Here is a 17,112-nt window from a genome sequence, read left to right on the forward strand (position 1 = left end):
CAGAACATGTCGAGCACGTGCTAAAAACAGGTCATTCTTTTGACTTTCACGATGCAAAGACCGTGGCACATGAGCATAGATGGGGCGTAAGAAAATTTTTGGAATCTTGGCACATTCACCGTGATGACAATGCATGTCACAGTCACAAAGGGCCACTACCTGATTGCTACAAGGTCATGACTAAGCTATAAGTAGAACTCGGATGGCGTACCGTTCTTGTTTCATTCTGATGATGATGCCCGAACAGGCATCGAAGCGTCATATTAAATTTGGTTTCATTGTTGCGTTGTGTGTAAGTTTCTTCATGATTGACTATCAAAGATGAACGCGAGTTTTGAGTGCCACCAGTCCGTAACCACTGCATCAGTATCGTGTGTCTGTGTGCCAGTACAAGTCGAATAAGTCGATATAGTGTAATTCAGTTCCTTTACCTGCTACGTGGCATCTTCTCTTTTGTTATGTCAGCACCTGACACGAAAGGCGACGCTATTTTGCATAGTTTTATGTTATTACCCCCTTTAATATTCCCAAAATTTGTAATACACATTGTTTTAATGCAGGGAGACCCCAAATATTTGTACAGTTTTTAGTGCATGTTTATCCGCACTCTACTCATCACCATTGTAAATGTCCTTTTTTTATCACCTAGGTATTTATTTTGATATGTCAAATGCGTTTGACAAGGTCAGTCACCTATTGTTGTTATATAAGCTCTCGGACTATGGTTTATCTTCTGCATATTGCAAATGGTTTTAAAGTTACTTGTCTGATCGGCACAATACTGTTCGTGTCTCTGGCTGCCTGTCTGATTGTTATACACAGGGCAGCAATTTAGCACCGCTATTGTTTTCAATTTTTGTTAACAGGGTGTCTACCAAATTGCAGCTTACAAATTTCCTGACTTTTCCAGGTTTTCACTGACTATTTCACGGGAATTCCCTGACCAAAACAAAAGGGAACTTGGTGCCTGCTGCTACCTTTTGATACAGATCCCCCTCATAAAACACATCATTTATTGAGTATTAATGAGGCTGCCCTACTTTTCTGCCTTTGAGCTTGTCGTATTGGTGAACTGCTATTCGTGGCAATGCTGCTGTGGCATGGCCGCTAAACCATGATCTGCGCTCGCGATTCGCTGCGCATCGTTATGGCACTTGTCTGCAATTTTCCGCGGAGAACAAAAAAACTAGCTCCTCCCCTACCAAGAACAAATATTTGGATGCATGTGGCTCCTCCGGAAAGGGGGCGAGGCCGATACGTCCCTCCTGCGAGGAGGAGAGGTCATTTTTCTGCAGAGCGGAGAGGGCAAGTAGGCCCCGAACCATAATATAATATAATAATATCAATAACCCGTGAATTCAGAGACTCTACTTGTTTTATCAGGTTGTACACATCATTGGTGTGCAGTAGGCTGGAATTCGCCTCAGCAATATGGAATTCTTTGAGTTTAGCTCAGGTTTCTTGTATTGAAAGAGTGCAGAAGAAGTTTATTGCAATCTTGTATGATAGATACTTTGGACGTGCTTGTTTCTACAGTTATGTCAGTGGATGTGACACGATCAACACGTCAAAGATGTAATCTATGGCATTATTGGTTCTGCCAGTCTCCTTGACAATGTTTGTTTTCATGTTCCCATTAAACACACGCGTTCTCGCTTGACCTTTTACCCTTCACAGTATTTTGGTTCTGGCCCTTTGCATCGTATTCAACGTAACTATAATGTATCCTCCTGTGATATAGTATTGATATTTTTTCACCCTATGATGTGTTGAAGCGAGACTTGTATAGTTTGGTGCATTAGGCACTTGTGCTCTATTTGTGCTTTCATTTCATTTTGCTGCAAGATGTGATTGAATGTGAATGCGGTGCACCACCTAGTAGGATTGTTCCAATGATGGACACTCTACTAAATAAAATTAAATAAATAAAAATGCAACTAAAATAGCCTTTGAAATATATCCTAGAGGTGGTCGTGTAGCCACGTCTCCATACAGGACCTGTTGACTGGAGCACTTTCGCCCACCAGCTCCCGTGGCATAGTGGTTAGGATGATCGCTTTCCACGCCGAGACTGTGAGGTGACACGGGTTCGAATCCTGTCGCCGGCTGTGCTGTCTGAGGTTTTCCCTTGGTTTTCCTAAGACTTTCCAGGCGAATATCGGCACAATTCTCCCTGAAGTCGACCCAGGATGCATACTAACCCCCTATCCCTCACTCCTTCCTGCTGTACTCTCTCCATCTGTCCATGTCTGTGCGCCGCTCATGGCCACAGTTGCTTTCGCCCATGATCTTTCGATATGTGATTCCGTACCACTCCTTTTAAATCCTGCAGCCATCCTCCACTGGGTCTGAAGGCTTAGTCATCAAGATGGAAGGCAAACTGCCTAGCTTTTATGGTAAGCACGAGGCCGCTGATCGGGACATTGCAGGAACGTGCATAAACAAAACCATCTGTAGAGTGCTTCTTCAATTTTGTCATACGCATGCTTACAAATATTCTTGCGCTTTGCCGTTGCATTGTGACTGGTAGCTTGCTTGCACAGTTTTCTTCAGCCTTCAAGACTGTCGAAACTGTAGACAACGAAAGTCCATACCTGTGAGCGATGCACAACATTTTCGCTCCACAATGATGTTCGGCGATAAATGCCAATTTGACACCCAGGTCAGTTGCTTTGCGCTTCTTCAGCTGGTACAACATTGTTGACAGGGAACAGGCCCGATAATGTGCCAATGCTGAACTCAACAAGAGTTGCTGTGCAAGTTGCCGAAGCAGAAACTGATGGTCACCAGGGTAAACAAACACCAAAACCCTCTGAAACACGAAACGGGTTCCAAGGGTACGGTGACCAAGTGGTCAGCCTCCTGATGTCCCCATTCTCCTTGTGCCCTCGCATTTGTGGTAAAGTTGAATGCCTGACAGTCCATTTGGTACGTGAGTGGAAAAGCGTCGGACATTGTTATATGAGTACTCGAAACGGAGATTTCCATCGCTGTACAGAGGCTGTTCCTAGAGTTGCAAAAAAGCCGGAAAAATTGATTGGGCATGAAAAAAAACGTTTTTTTCCTGTTTTTTCCCGGAAAAATTGGAAAAATATAAAAAGTATGTCGTGCGCAACGAAAGGTGTTTATTTTCTGTTCGAAAACAGGAAACAAATAATAAAATCAACGCACGCACACACACACACACGTTCAGGAATCAGGATGCATTATTCAGATCCCTCACAATCTGAGGAAATGTTCCCAGTGTCTCTGACATCACGTACGCATTCCCTCTTCTTGTTGAAGTTCAGGTAGGAGTGAACAAACACCAACTTTTCAACTCTGTCATTCTTCAGTCGGTTCTTAACTGCTGTGTGGATGTTGCCAAACTCTGACCAGTTACGTTCAAATGCGGCTGACGAGGGCAGGATCTTCAGAAGGCGAGACGCAATGTCTATGAATGGCTGCAACGTCAGCATATATCGCGTCAGCATTTTGAACGAGGGTCTGATCATTCAGAGCCATTCAGTGCTCATTGTCAGGCAGTCGAAGGGAGATATTACTTGAGTAAACTGCTCTCGCAAAGGCAGAATCGGCACCGCTGAAGACACCTTATCTATGAATCGATCTATGCCGCTGCTAGCCGAAGCCTGCTGACTATTCTCACCCGTCACATTCGCCATCGGTGATTTTTCATTAGAAGCCGTCAGGCTTCTGCTGCAAGAACGTGCTTTGTGACATGAATCAACTTCCAATTTCTTGTCAGATGGACACCTCACACAGGAGAGGATATGGCTTCGCATCTGCGTTGCATTTTGGAAATGCGTACGTCGGCCCGCAGTACTTGCATGCTGCTTTGGCAGCAGAGCTGTCACTCATGTCATGCCCTGTGCTGAAGTACTGCCAAATGTCCGATCTTCGCCGAACCATATCTTGATGTTGCTTGACATTCACAGGGGAGCAGCGGGCTAACGCTGGTGAATAATGTCCACAGAAATCCCAACATCACAACAACGACGACGTAATGCGAAACTTTGCAAAACTCAATGTTGCTCAGCTTGAACTCAAAAACGAAACTATGGGGTAACGCTATAATGAACAAGCCGTCAATTATAGAAGGGAATTGTAACAGGAACAGGATGTGCCTTGTATGATTCGTGTGGATTTGTGACGACAGTTTTTTTCCACTTAAGGCACCTGAAAAAAACATGAAAAAAAAAACGTTTTTTACGAAAAAAAAACGTTTTTTATAATGGGTTTGCAACACTAGTCGTTCCTTAATAGAAACCACACATATTTTTACAATAAGAGTATAAACCATCATTCTGCGAGTGATATCGTCATACAAGGTATCGTTATTTACAGGTTTTACTGTACTTACATAGCAAACGAAGGTAAAGGGGTTGAGAAACCACACAGACAGAACTTTGTCTCTGGCAGGGTCTGGATGCCTCATGCCACGCACTTCGTACACATAGTCCCACCTCCTATTACCTTTTATGCTACAGAGTTTCCAAAATCTCCCATTTTCGAGGGCCCCGCGGACCCTGGTGCCAAGCGGTGCCGAGCAGCTTCATGAAGTAGAAGGGAAATGACACTTTGACCGGTTGCCTTATATAGCGCTTCCGCTCAATTTCACTTCCGTTCCGAGCAGTTCGCCGTGCCACATCCCTATTCACAGGCGTCGTCATGAGGACGGGAAGCTACGCACTCGGTACTACGTCATACCGAAGTCGGCCGAGCAGGAGGCGAGCCAAGAGTGAAAGGATCTCCTCATATTTGAAGTGTCATAACTCCAGCGTGAAGAGGTTTCGATGAAGATGTTTGGCATCCATAAATCTACATTTCAAACATGATTTTGTGTAATATTCAGGAATGAACTCACAACCCCTTTAATAATGCATGTATTTGGACTGCAATTCAGGGTACAATACTACCCACTAACAGTGATGAGCACCATGCTTTGAGCACCACTTTGCTTCTTCGACAGCAGTTACCAAAGCAAACTAAGTTCCCTACAAAGTTAGTGTGAAAGAATAGCTACAGTCTAGAGCACTGCACGGGCCTAATTGTCAGGCCCATGCCCGGCCCAGGCCCGGCTGCTACGGCCCGCACCCGGCCAAGGCCCAGCCTGTACCAGACTGTTTCCGGGTCCCAGCCCGCCTCTGCTCTATTGTTGAATTCCAATGGCAGAGTCGGAGCAAGTGGCAGACTCGGCAATGGAGCAGCTTGATCTGGCCTAGAGCAAGTGATCCGAATCTGCAAATGAAACACTTGCGCCCAACTTGGAGTTCAGCCCTGACCAATCTCCCTTGGTGGATGGCGGCCAGAGCCGAAGGAGGAAGAAGAAGAAGGTACTCATGTTCCATTATAACGGCATGTTTTGCAACATCAAGGTCCTTCTAATCTCCTAACGTTGCCCTGGTAATGTCTGACTTATCGCTTTCTTCATGAAACAAAATCGCCAAGGTACGACGCGAAGGACTAGTCATGGCAAAGACACGTTGCAAAGCAGCCACATTGGCGAAGCATAAACAGGAAATAGGAAGCACAAGTGACACGTCACATAGAGTTCCGGTTGAACCTGCCTATTTTGGCGGAGCAGTCTGGGTTGCTCCCTGGAGCGACCTTGGCTCGAATGCCGCTCCGAAGCTCCCATTGGAAGACTCCAGAACTGTTCCCAATCTGCCAATCGAACAGACTTGCTCTCGGCGGAGCAACAAAATTTGCTCCGGAGGCGCTCCAAATCTGCCATTGGAATTCAACATGTGTGTTCCCGAGGCTCGGAGGCGTATTTAGATTTACTAAAAAGCACAAATGGTACTGTGGTACTGTGATGTTACACGTAAGGTTTGTCTGCGCAGTGTGGTGACACTCTCACGCGAACGAAATATGTCAGAACGCTTAACCTACCTGCCTTCGTGCCAGACTTGCTCAGCGTGCCCGCCACACCAAACGTCCGCAAATGTGTGTGAGTGCACGTGTTAAATCCAGACCCATTACACGAAATAAGCATGATCACATATAATAAAGTGATATTTCTCAGATGAGAATGCCATGATACACCATACCCAACGAAAAAAAAAAAAAATGACATTAAAATTCAGCTGTCCAGTCTCGCCAAATATGTTCGCGTACATGCCCGACCATGGTCGGCATTGTCAAGCTTGTACCCGGCCTGGGCCCGGTGGCTGAAGCGCGAGCCCGGCCCAGGGCCGCATAAAAAATGCAAAGCCCGGGCCCGTGCAGTGCTCTAAGCTACACAGCTATGTAGCTTCCATTGTAGCATCTGGGCAGAAACTTACCTGGCAGAGCAGCTCTGAAAGGAGTTCTCGAAGCTCTGTGTCACTCAGAAGCTCCCGACGACTTCGGGGAGCACGGCGAGCGACACTGTGTGCAGTATGGCTCACAACGTTAGGCTCTGGAAAGTAAAATGTTGTCAGACAGGGAGGATGTGAAAGCATTGCATTACCTCGTTCTTCCATTCGCTTGAGGAGTTGATGCTCTCCCCACTTGAGCACTACGACCAGGACCTCCAGCTCACTTGCCTGTCCAAAATGACATTGTTAGAACTTTATTTGTTTATCAAAATACCTGATGTGCTCCATGAAATGCAAATGTACAGTCTCAGTAACCATGTAAAAAATTAATAATAAAAGAAGCATACTACGGCAAAATATGTGAACGACGACATTTATCTGTAGGGATCCTCCGCTACGTACTAGCATGTATCAAATTACCTAGTACATGTGCTTACGCATTATTTTACACCTACAAGTTATATTATAAAATTCTAATTAAAAGAAATTTAATCTTAATTGAACTCAGAAATTTGACAAGACAATTAACTTTTTTGCTAGAAACAGAAAGGCCATGTTAGATTTACCAAATTCCATTACAAAATTCAGTATCTACTACAATGGTAATAGCTGGGAAAAAAAGTGAAAATGATGTTTCAAGACATGCAGATTTTCAGCCACAATCCATTCTTCGTCAAATTATGAAAGAAAAGGTGAAAGTAAACAGTGATCTGCTTCATCCAGTTTTCTTCTCACTGCTCTTTTAGATGTTTTGTGGCGTTATAACTAGGGTTCCAGGTCTTTGGAACAATCCGAAAAACTCCGAAAAATGTATGCCAGTAAAATTTGCAGCAATTCGATATATCTGAAAAACTCTGGTTTTTAGAGATCCCAGAAGCCCAGTATTCTACAGTCAGGATTTCAGTTGGCGATCAATGGGTCAATGAATGAGGTGACTGTACTCAACCCCAATGACATTGCAGTCATTTCAACCAGTTCAGTTCTACGCTGGCGTTTTTCCTGTGGGCTTTGTACAGTTTTCCTGCCCCCCCCCCCCCCCCCCCCCCCCCCCACGTGAACAAAATACAACATATAACACAGGTGCCACAAAGTTGCCATTTTGAAAGGTTGCTAATTGGCACAAACAGTGGCATGGGATAAAAGCGGAAGATGCCCCTATGTCGAGGAATACTGTGACTTCGAGATGTTCATCGCCGTGTGGTCACGATAGAGATGTCGTTGTCTGCAAGTACTGTCGCATAACAGTAAGCACCGCAAAAGAAACTAAGAGTTACCGAACACCTCAACTCTCAATGCCACATTCAACTGAAGAAGCCACGGGTGGACAGAGGTAAGTAATTCCCTGTGCAACGCACATTATTTTACTTTTGTATGTAATGCAAGGTTTGTACTTGGTATCACGAGGGAGTGCGTCATTAATTAGTCATCACATGCAATACAAACAGCAAAGGCGCATTGAAGGTCATTGTGTTCCAACCCCCCCTAGGCAGATCGAAAGTTCTCCGCCCATGCTTTGACTTCTGTTTGCCATTTCTTTTACACTAGCTTGGAACTACCTAAACAATTTGCATGACGAAAAAGCACAAATCGCTACACTTGCTTTTAAATGACACAATACTGCTGAATAGGCCCACTCACCGTTGCGTGTTTGTAAGTGCTCGAACGTCACCATAACCAGCACAGTTGCGTTCATTTATACAAGTTGCTTTGCTCAGTTCGAAGCATACATTTATCGAGTAAAGTAACTCACTCACTCTAAAGTATCTCACTTTCCACATGTGTGCCCTAGCCAGAGATGAGGACTTCTGAGGAACTGACCTGCAAGAAGTCTGACTGAAGGACCTGCAGCAGATGGTGCTTGGACAGTTGTAAGAAAGCGGGTGAAGTTGCAAGGGCAGAGAATTCGTCCCTGAGGAAGGCCAAGGCCTGTCTGCGAACAAACGGAGATCCGTGTGGCAGGTCACTCCACTCCAGGACTGCCAACAGGGTCTCAGGGCTCAGCAACTCCACCAGGGCATCCTCACAGCCTGCAAATTCATCACCCTTTTGTTTTAAAGGTTTCACACAGAGAAGTGGAAAATACAGCTTCGGTAGAAAGTTTTCTTCGAGTGGGTAAGCATTTGCACAAACAATTTTCGATAAGCCATACTTTTCTTTACATTTCAATGTCTGTCGAGCACAGGCATAACCTTACAAAGCAATTAATTGTCCTTTACTACAAAGGACCTCCTTCAGCAAACAGAAAAGAAAAAATGTAGGTATCTGATAAATTTTAGCTAGATAATGTTGAATATTTCCTCATAAACGAAGGCGACGACATTCCAGTCCCCTCTCACGCGACCCCATATTCTCAGTCCATTCCCTTCTTTTCTCTTCACCAGTAAACAGCTCATCCCCTCTCACTGTCCTGTCCTGTCCTGTCTTCAACAAATGGTGCCGTGACCAGGATACATCGAACTGACCGGATCAGAAAGGAAGACTGCAGTACATTGAGTGACAGACGACCGAAGCTGTTCACTGACATGGAGAAACCTCGACTGCTAACCAAGAGAAAGGTTCTGCACGCACAAGTATCATCCGTGCTAAATGACATCGAACGGCGCATGAACAGCGATGAACAAGAGCCGAATGAAGTTGAGGAGCGCCTGGAACGTCTCACAAGTCTGCATGCCATGTTAACAGAAATTGACAAGCAGATCGAGTTCCTACTTACAGAAGAAGAATTTAAAGACGAATACGTGCAGCAACGGGAATACCAACCTAGAGTTGAAGTAAAGATACTCGGGAAGTCAGATGCCGCAGCTACAAGAACGAATAGAGCTTACTCCGCAGCTATGACCGTGCGATGTCAGCATATTTCCACACCGACGGCTGTGATCGAACATCCAGAGACACAAGTTACTCAGCGGCCAAAAACCATCGAATGATCTGGCGGTCACATCGATCGACGCTAATATACTGCAACGTCCCTATTCCACCATGAACAGCATGCACAAAGCCTACTGCAACCACATCAAAGCACTGCATGTAAGTCAAACACCACAAGATAATGCAAAGGACTCGATGGATTGCGATGTGATCAACAACACTGACAGTAGTGAAAAGACAGCAGACCGCAAATACTACCCCCACAAGGATGACGTCAAAGGATCACAGAACCTCGAACCCAATAGTCCACCAAGGTATAAGGAATTCCCGAACCACATGAACACTGATGGCCCCGCAATAGCCTCAGCAGGCCTCAGCATACCATTGAACCAAGACACCGACACTCCAACCTCGAACGACAGGGGCCAAGAAAACCTACGTACCCTGGCAAGAAAACGTCCATTCTTCCGATCTACTGCATGCTGGACAGCATCCACGCTCTATAGAGTGATTGGACTTGAACAGAATGTTGGAATAGGCATAGAATATCTGAGTAACGTATCTACTGACATGACATCGGCCAACGTATTCGCTACACGTAAGTCAACAAGAAAATTGGTGTGGCACCAAGGCTTGAGACCGCGACCGCTGTCGAATGTCTGCCTAGCAGCGACTGATCCCGTTACAGGCAAAAGGTTATTGCCAAACCACACTGCGCTGCAGACGTCAAGGCCGTCATCAACACTGGACGAAGAGAGTTTCTCCAGGATACGTTTGCCTCCTCAAGTAGTAGCTTGCCTCATGTGCTGCGTGGAGAATGCAAGTCAAACGACGAGGCGTGCAGTGAGGCTCTCGATACATAATGAGGCAGTGGAGAATTCTTGGACCAGGCACGTCCGAAGTGCTTATCACAAAGAAGAAATCACCTGATGTTGGGCACAGTCAGTCTACCCACGAGGTGCCTCACTTACATGGCACTCCTTTCTCTGGAACATTACATTTTGTTAGGCTACACGCAATACTGAGCACTACGCATCATAGTACATCCGGATCTCACACCATGCTTCTTCGTGGGCGGCAGCCTGTTGAATATTTCCTCTCCCTGTGTAAACGAAGGCGACGACGTTCCAGTCCCCTCTCATGTCCCATCCCATATTCTCAGCCCATTCCCTTCTTTTCTCTTCACCTGTAAACAGCTCATCCCATCTCACTGTCCTGTCTTGTCTTCAACAGTTACCACAGGTCATTACGTTACAAGTGGACGTTTTTTTAATGCATTGAGCAAATGAAGTGACTATGGTTATGGGCTCCACTGTGGCTGCCATGGTCCAGATTACTGGAGCAGTGCATCAATTGCATGTGAAAATGCTCGTATACATGCATCAGACGAGGACCATTACCCTATACCCCCACTGACAGATAGCATGTCACACTGGGGATTAACTGTGTCACTGGTGGTAGACTAGTGGTTTACGTACGACATTTGGTGTTGGGGTAATGATGCAGTGCTGTAGGGTGTAGGAGCTACTTCCAACAGCGTCAGTGGAAAGTCGTTTATATGCCAACGCTACAAGAGAACACTGCAAGCCGTCCAGTTGTTATCTTTGATTGTGAATGTTTGTCAGTGCCAGTTAATCAAGTGCCCATGTAAGCCCAGGATCAGGAAAACGCAGTAGTTTTCTGCATTTAACAATTGCGACTACAACGGCACAAACTTGCAGCATATTATGAATGCTCTCAGATGCTCCTTTTCCAATTTGTGCTGCACATGTGGGCAGCCAGTGTTGAACTGAACCAGGAACTGAAAAAAAAAAAAAAACACAAACCAGAACTGAACCCAACACAATATTACTGTCGCCACCTTAGAACTGAAGAAAACAAACCCGGCACTTGTTCAAGTAACGGTTCAGAAACACTCACAAAATATTACTCAGCACAGACTTCCTACACCTCGTTTATGATAACCTAGATTTTTAGGCAAAAAAAAAACTTGTTATAGGTTGAACGCGAACATCTCCTACGGACACAGGACAAGAACTGACAACGACGACTTGAGTCGGCGTTGTCCGTTCTTGTCCCGTATCCATCCTGTCTAGTTCCCCCCTTCATTCCTTCTCAGACTCAAGGAGATGTTTCCGTTCAATCGTATACACCAGCTCGCTTGTCGCGCAATTTTTTTGCTGCACGAAATGCAAAACTTATCCATCCTACTATGGTCACACGGCTTCCAGCCATTGCCACTGGTTCCACGACACTTCTCAGAAGGACCTGTCGCGGGCACCATACTGGCGTTATGCGAGATGGGTTTCGAGAATCTGAGGCTTTAGTCTAACGCGCAAATTTTGTATTCCTCAAACTTTTTAAGTTTCGCCTTCTAGTTTTCATTTTTGGCATTACCAAAAGGATTGCAATAGCAAGCAAATATGGGGGATCAAGTCTGCTCACACCTGGACACGACTGCACTTTCGCTCGTGTACCTACGGACCCGACTGCATGACGGAGGAAATTAAAAAAGCTTCGGGGACTCTTCCAGATGTAAACAAGCAATAGCTCTGCGAGTTCTAGGTTACAACAAAACTGTTACAAAACATGCCCATATTTTATAATAATGACCCACGAAACAACACAATGCTGGAAGGGAGAGAAAGAATGAGTGGCGACTGTACAGAGTAGCTGATTTCTCAGTTTACACCTTTGAGATACTCACTTCTTTCAAACGATCGATAGTTTCAAAGGGACGTACGACATGATCGATGTCAATTTCACCTGTTCACCTTTGTACAGCTGAGTTTTGCAACCACTTTAGTGCCATTATAGGCATTTTTCTATGTCTAATTGGAGTTTTAGGCATCTGCGCCAAAATAGGCACTAACGCCAGAATAGGCGTTTATAGGCGCTATCAAATTGATACAGGAGGTTCCCCAGCACACAGCTCATGCTCCTGTATTGAAAAGGTACTATTCGAGAGAACCACACGAAAAAAAGGGCATTTGCCTAGGAATCCGGGGTCTAATGATCACGTAACTAGTTCTTGTGGCTTGGACTTCTATTTTTATTAATCTTCCCATACCCAATGATTAATGTATAAAGGCCCACATACTTTGAGGGTCTTACATGTCACGACTGTGGGATGCCAGGTGGAAGCAAAACAGGGCAATGTCATAACTGCGCTCCCTATTCATGCGGCTGTGGCTAATTTGCACAGCAAAATTTGGCGATAGATATTTCAATATACGTGCTCGTTTTTTAAGAATGGAATGGCTTTCAATGAGGACTGTCTTCTATTCTGCGGTCTCACTTCTTACACAAAAGCCCCTAACTGAAGAGCGAGTTAATGAAATTTATGTAATTAGTCATGTATCATTTACATAATCTCTGCTAGAGAATGTCTGCCTCGCCACATAACCCACCTGTAAAAATGGTATCTAAGCTGCTCTCGTAGCTTAAAAATCTGTAACAAATAAAAAAAGCACCCTGTATGAAGTTTGAAAATATGTCACGCAGCAAAATTGGAGCAAAATTTGATTGCAAGAAAAAACGTCTGTGTAATTAAGGATGAAAGAAGGAAGTCACTGAAAAGGTTAGCCAGCTGTAGGACTCGAACCCACATCTTCTGGATCACAGCTTTCTTGGAGAGTTGCAATAGAGAAGGATTATCGTGCCAGTGTATGCTCATTATCGTGGGGTTTTTTTCTCATAGAGAAGCACAAAAGTTTTAGACATTTAGTGCGAAAGGCTAGGAGCCCTGCAAATGAGATCATGGCCTCCAAAAACAGAAGAAACTGCATACAAGATGCACAACTGGGACCTACTTTTTCAGGTTAAATGCTTCTCATAAGTTCTGCAAATAAAAATCAGAGAATGTAAATCACGGAAATAAAAACTTCCTGATATAGAATGGAGTTCTTTTCTCATCCCATCGCCCATGAAGTTGAAGGCAGTGTCCTCTGCACATAAAACAGATCGTATTTTTCTTTTTCGTGTTAGCACCATGAAACAACTGTGCCTATGGGCGGCACACAGACATGGACAGATAGAGAGAGGACAGCAAGAAGGAATGGGAGACAGGGAGTTAGTATGCATCCTGGGCCGACTTCAGTGAGAACTATGCCAACACTCGTCTGGAAAGTCTGCTCTAAGACCCAGGGAAAACCTGACACTGCACAGTTGGTGGTAGGATTAGAGATGTAAAATTTCCTGAAAATTTTGAAAAAAAAAAAGAAGAATGAAAATAATGAAGATACTGTTACTACTGCGTGTTACTTGTTTGATGACATGTATATACAAGGTGTTACCCAATAAAAGTCCACCCGTGCCAGCGTGTCGTGCTCCTACGATTACGCTACACATGCTAGCGGAACATTGTGTTATCTACATATAAAGCTCTGAAGGACATTCAATCCCTGTAGATTTCAAAGGGATTGAGCATCGCAGTGCAAGGTTATGATGCAAAACGTACAAATCCTGTGTTCAAAACAATCAGGTCAGCAGTGGTGCAAAGTGCAGCTGAGAGGTGTCGCTTTGGCGGAGATGTCTCAGTGTTGTTTTTTACCCCTTGTCCTGGGGTTCGCGAATCACACAAGGAGAAATGCATTCAACGTTCAATCGCGACAGTGGAGAAACTATTTCACAAAAGTGCAGTGAGCACTGCGATTGAAGCAAAAGCGACGAATGACAATGGCGATCTTTCGCTGCTGCTCATCGAAGTACTTTGTAGAGCGAACGTGACACCGAAACTGAGGTGCCTCACAACGTGCTGGCACACGAAAGACGCCATCTTAAATTTTTTAGGCTTTTTTTAAACTTTTGAGCAGCTGAATATTTCTAGTTTTTTTTCTTTCCCCCTTTACGTCCCTAGGTAGGATTGGACCCCACCATCTCCCAGTCTTCAGCACGACCTTGGTTACCACCAATGAGTGGATGCTTCTACCCACTCTGCTGTGCTGCTGGTAGAGGACTGCATCACTCCAGAAATCTTAGCCTGACGTGACCATCGACAACAACTCTCCGATAGGGTTAGAAAACTGTTCCGCAGTTTAGTTGTTGTTTTTTTTGGAAAACGACAAGAGTTGTTTGCTGAAGGGATGCTAGGGTGAAATTGCTTGAATTATGCTCACGTATATGACCCTCTTGTCAACACTGTGTCATACAGTACATTATGCACTGTGATAGTGCGCGGATTCTGTCCTGGAAGTGGTACTAGTATGGAGTTATAGCAGCACATGTTTTGAACATAACACATTGGAGAAGGTGCCTCTATCTATGGTGCCTTTTTGCTCTTTTGGTGTGCTGTGGATGTGAAGTTGAAAGGCATTTTTGGGGACATCAGACTGAACCCAACCTAGGCTGAAAATCAATTTGAAACTTGGCAGCAGTTGCGTGTAGCAAGGTTTTACCCCCCAAAAAATTATACCAGAATATGCGGGTCTTTGAAGAAAATTTTCCAATGCCTCAGTACACCTTACTGGGCAATCACTTACACTGAGTTAGCGTATCCAGCTCTAGCATCCGCGAAGCTTCGTACAACTCCATCAGTTCCTCCGCAAATGTCGTCGTGCAAGCCAGACTTGAGAGATCTACATTGTCCTGATAGAGGGAGCACAAAATAAGGCGGGCAAAGCGTAGAGGCACCACAGAACCATCCAGCACTACACGCATCCTCCCCCGCAATGCTTCCGTTGACCGTCGCTGCACCACTCCGTGGAAGAAGGGTGACCTGGCCGCGAGTATGGCCCTGTGGCAGGGAAACTCAGCCCCCTCCCACACAAGTGAAGCGTCAGCCAGGTGACCACACTCCAACATCCTCTTAAGGTCATGTGTCAGTGCATTGGGAACACCAAATTGCTCACTCAACCTAACCAAAGTCGACAACGCTGTGCCGTTTCCACCAACACTCAGTTCTCCCGTGTACAGGTACCGCAGGAGGTCACGAAACAAATCAACACCAACACCAGGAATGTCCATCTCGACGACGACGGGTTGACACGGGGTTCCCGGTTCAGACAACAACTCTCGGAAAAACGGGCACCGCGCAGAAAGGATGGCACGGTGTGCCGGAAAGGCTGTTCCACGGTACGCGACTGTAACGTCAGCACACAGCCTCGACTCCAGAAGTCTGGCGAGGTCATTGCGGCACAATCTGGCGGGGCTCCTTGCCAAGTCGGCTTGCACAGACAACTCCCGGAGTGTTGCGAGGGCTTCATATTCCCGCACCAGTGCTGCCACTTCTCGCAGGTTCCATGCAGACGACGAGAGAAAGTCGTGGAACACCTGACCATGGTCGCAGCATTTTGAGAAGGATCTCCAGCGACGCCTTGCGAGACGTTTACGCAGAGTCGTCAGAGGAGCCCCTTTCTTCTTGCGGTCGGGGGGTTCTACATCTGGGGGCGACATGGACGTGCTGGCCCCCATGGCAATGGCGTCCTGATGCAACAAATGCTTTAACTGGGTGCCACATCAATTGCCAGTACTCGCTGTCGTGGCCAGCCACAAGGCAAAGGCCAGGCAACTCATGTTTGAAAATTGCTGAAAGGTAAAAAAGCATAAAATAAATTGCATGTATGCATCATTTATGTAAAATACTGGGGATGAGCAAGAAATATGTTTTCTCTATTTTTAATGTTTAAATTTGATTGCACAATCCTCAAATAGTTCTCCGAGATATTAAAGTCATCGCCAGGAGGGTGGGTATGACACTGCACCTGGCTCTGTGCACAATTGGATTTTGACTACCTTTTATTACCAGGTCAAGTCTTTGGCCGAGCGCGAAAGTGGCTTTCCCAAAAAAATTATGTACTGTAATTTGACGATAAAAGAGAGAAAGATCACTTTGCAGCGCACTGGCGTGTAGTAACAAGACAATTCTTCACGACTGACATCACCTGACAGGACAGAGATAAATGTGTGGATCCAGCCAGTCGCGAAGGGAGGGGGGGGGGCTGGATGTCTTGCCCTGCCCCCCCCCCCCTCTCTTTTTCTGTCATTACATCATAATTCAATTGGCACTAGATATTTTATGTAGCTAGCTGTCCAGGGCCGGAACTCCCATCAGAAAAACCCTGGATCCGCCCGTGAATCCACCAAGGATTTTTAGTAGAGACGCTTCCGGTAGTTTCAGCAGTTCAGCTTTCAAACTTACGTGTGTCAAAGCCTCTCCTCGACTGGCCGTACTACTACCATAGGCCTAAGCAGAAAGCGTTTTGGGTGATAAAGCGCAACCAGTAAAAAATGGAGGTATCGTATGTTAGACATCAATATAAGCACTTTACTAGAGACAAGAATTATCATTCTATGTTCTACAGAGCTGAGGAATGTATTTAGAGGAATGCTTGTAGCAGTATAGGCATCTCTAAATTGCATCCTGCGGCGATACATAATGTACTGTTCAATATTCGTTCAAAATATTAATGATGATCACAGAACAAAACAGATCACTGAGAAGTTGAGGAGGAGCGACTTTTCGTCATATGGACAGCTGTTGATGTAATATCGCGAGTTCAACACAAACACTGCCCTGCGACCTCGGAAGAACGGAGTCGCGCCACTTTATTTTTCAGTATATTTAGCGCTTCGTGGTAATATTGAAAAATCACACACTGAATCATAACAGATATATGAGATGGAACATTAGAAATACCTTGTTGTCTCAAGTGTCAAGCGCAGAGTTGTTCATACTTTTTAAGCTTAAAGCAAACATATACTTATTACCATTCGCGTGTGCGTGTATCCAATGTGACCAGCTCTAACTGATGTGTGAATAATCATATAAATATGCTTTTTCTCTTGTGATAAATTCTGATAATCACCTCCGTGCTCTTCATCATGATGAGAATACCAACCCAGCCAAACCGCGCATGCGCACGGCATTGTTTGTCCAACATCGCGCTGTTGTGGAAAAGCAGAATCAAGTAGAATGAAACTGACCAGTAAACTGACGTGTAGTAGC

At 45.2% G+C, this 17,112-nt stretch overlaps 1 protein-coding gene across 3 annotated transcripts in view; it reads right to left on the reverse strand.

Annotated features, from left to right (window-relative positions):
* LOC135396608 (BTB/POZ domain-containing protein 7-like) overlaps positions 1 to 17,051 on the reverse strand; it is a 29,077-nt gene extending 12,026 nt beyond the window's left edge. The window contains exons 1-5 of one of the 3 annotated variants that reach the window (XM_064627656.1): positions 16,804 to 17,014; positions 14,648 to 15,692; positions 8,118 to 8,326; positions 6,452 to 6,527; positions 6,285 to 6,400 (exon numbers count right to left, since the gene is read on the reverse strand). In XM_064627656.1, coding sequence (XP_064483726.1) covers positions 6,285 to 6,400; positions 6,452 to 6,527; positions 8,118 to 8,326; positions 14,648 to 15,578 — 1,332 coding nt within the window. In that variant the 5' untranslated portion in view covers positions 15,579 to 15,692; positions 16,804 to 17,014. Of the gene's footprint in view, positions 1 to 6,284; positions 6,528 to 8,117; positions 8,327 to 14,647; positions 15,693 to 16,803 lie in introns of all 3 variants that reach the window. The other 2 variants (XM_064627655.1, XM_064627654.1) reach the window with 2 other exon arrangements.
* Positions 17,052 to 17,112: the final 61 nt, after the last annotated feature.

This window comes from Ornithodoros turicata, chromosome 6 (assembly GCF_037126465.1).
Source record: "Ornithodoros turicata isolate Travis chromosome 6, ASM3712646v1, whole genome shotgun sequence".
In the NCBI taxonomy this organism is placed as follows: domain Eukaryota; kingdom Metazoa; phylum Arthropoda; class Arachnida; order Ixodida; family Argasidae; genus Ornithodoros; species Ornithodoros turicata.